Source organism: Myotis lucifugus, unplaced genomic scaffold, assembly GCF_000147115.1.
Source record: "Myotis lucifugus unplaced genomic scaffold, Myoluc2.0 scaffold_365, whole genome shotgun sequence".
Lineage (NCBI taxonomy): Eukaryota > Metazoa > Chordata > Mammalia > Chiroptera > Vespertilionidae > Myotis > Myotis lucifugus.
Window position 1 is genome coordinate 385,161 of NW_005871413.1, and position 1,765 is coordinate 386,925.

General features: G+C 53.6%; 1 protein-coding gene across 1 annotated transcript in view; it reads left to right on the forward strand.

Moving 5' to 3' along the window:
- Positions 1-1,765, forward strand: part of LOC102423127 (zinc finger protein 888-like) — a 52,680-nt gene that overhangs the window by 4,412 nt on the left and 46,503 nt on the right. The window contains 1 exon segment of the mRNA XM_023764972.1: positions 1,470-1,583. Coding sequence (XP_023620740.1) covers positions 1,569-1,583 — 15 coding nt within the window. The 5' untranslated portion in view covers positions 1,470-1,568.

A 1,765-nucleotide genomic window follows, 5' to 3' on the forward strand; every position in this document is an offset into this window, starting at 1 on the left:
TTGGACAACCATCTGGACGTCCTTCTGTACATTTCCACTGTGGCAGGGGGCTGGTCAGAAGCTGTTAGGGGCGACCAGTTCTGCCTGGGGAGGGCATATAGGGGGATCAGGCAGATCAGGGAGGGCAGGTAGAGGCAACCAGGCCGGAAGGGGAGGGCAATTAGGTTGAACAGGCCAGCAGATGAGGGCATTTAGGGGGATCAGGCCATTAAGGGTGGGCAGTTAGGGGTGACCAGGGTGGCAGGGGAGAGCAGGTAGAGTCAATATGGCCTGGCAGGGGAGGGCAATTCTGGGGATCAGGCTGGCAGGCAAGGGCAGTTAAGGGGATCAGGCTGGCCAGGGAGGCATTTAGGTGGATCAGGCCAGCAGGGGTGGGTGTTTATGGGGATCAGGCCAGCAGGGGAGGGCAGTTAGGGGGATCAGGCTGGCAGGAGAGGGCAGTTAGGGGCAACCAGGCCATCAGGGGAGGACATTTAGGGGTTGACTGGGCCGGCAGGGGAGGACATTTACGGGGATCAAGCTGGTCGGGGAGGGCTGTTATGGGGATCAGGCCAGCAGGGGAGGGCAGTTAGGGGCATCAGGCAGGTAAGGACAGTGGTTAGGGCAGGCATGCAGGTGTACAGTTAGGAGCCAGAGGTCCCGGCTTGCGAGAGGTATGTCCGACTGCCCGTTTAGGCCCGAATCCAATAGAATTCCGGCCTAAACCAGCAGTCAGATATCCCCCAAGGGATCCCGGATTGGAGAGGGTACAGGTCAGGCTTCGGGACCCCCTCCCGCACACCCCGCATGAATTTCATACACCAGGCCTCTACTTTTATAATAATTTGCTTCCAATTGCAACTCCTATTCACTCAGAGGGGAGAGACTTGTCTGTTGCTCATGTGTCATTCCTCGGATGGCAACGAGGAGGTGACCTGGGTTTGTCACCACCTGATGCCTTTTCACGGAATATTAGAAGCCTTAGCTTTGTTGCTGTGGTGTTTTGTGTCTCTCTCTGTGTGTGTGTGCTGCTTCCATGGATTTACTTTTTCTATGTCTGACACCTAATTTATTATTTAAAAGCATCCTGAGATAAATTCTCTGGGTTTTCCCAGATCCCCTGAGGAGCTTTTAGAAATACCCTCAGGTGGGCTTTCCCCCATGGAGTTGGACAGCTGCTCTGGGTGGGGCATCATTGGTGACTGAGGGCCTCCAGGTGAGAATGGGGATTAGCATGAGGGTTACAGGATGCCTTTGTGTGAGTGGGGAGCAAGCTTTGTTCAAGGGAGGTAAGGGGGTCCTCTGTTTGGGGCATCGGGACAGCAGCTCACATTCTCATTTCTGTAGGAGGTTGTGGAAGTCTTTGGGAGGAGAGACACATGAAGACACATATTCAAAATTTCACAGTGTGGTCTCCATCTAGGAGCTCATTGTTCCTCACTCTCTCCTGTGACCAAGGACAGGAGGTGTTGCCTTTTCCTCATTTCCAGGTCCTTCTGACTGTGAGTGTGAAGTGAGCTGATTAACAGGCTGTGACTCCTCAACATAGTGTCACCTGAGGAAACATCACAGACCCCGACCAGGACCCAATGGCTGCTTCTCAGGTAAAAGATGTGTCCTTGGTAAAAGGCTGTTTGCTTTTGTTTGAACATCTCTGTACATATTTATCTTTCCCTCCCCATGCCTGTGTCCCCTCTGCTGCCTGTTACAGTCTGTCCTGCTTCCCACAGCTGGCTTTCTCAGTGCTGCTCTCCCTCTGCTCATCATCCCTAAAACCCCCCATTTC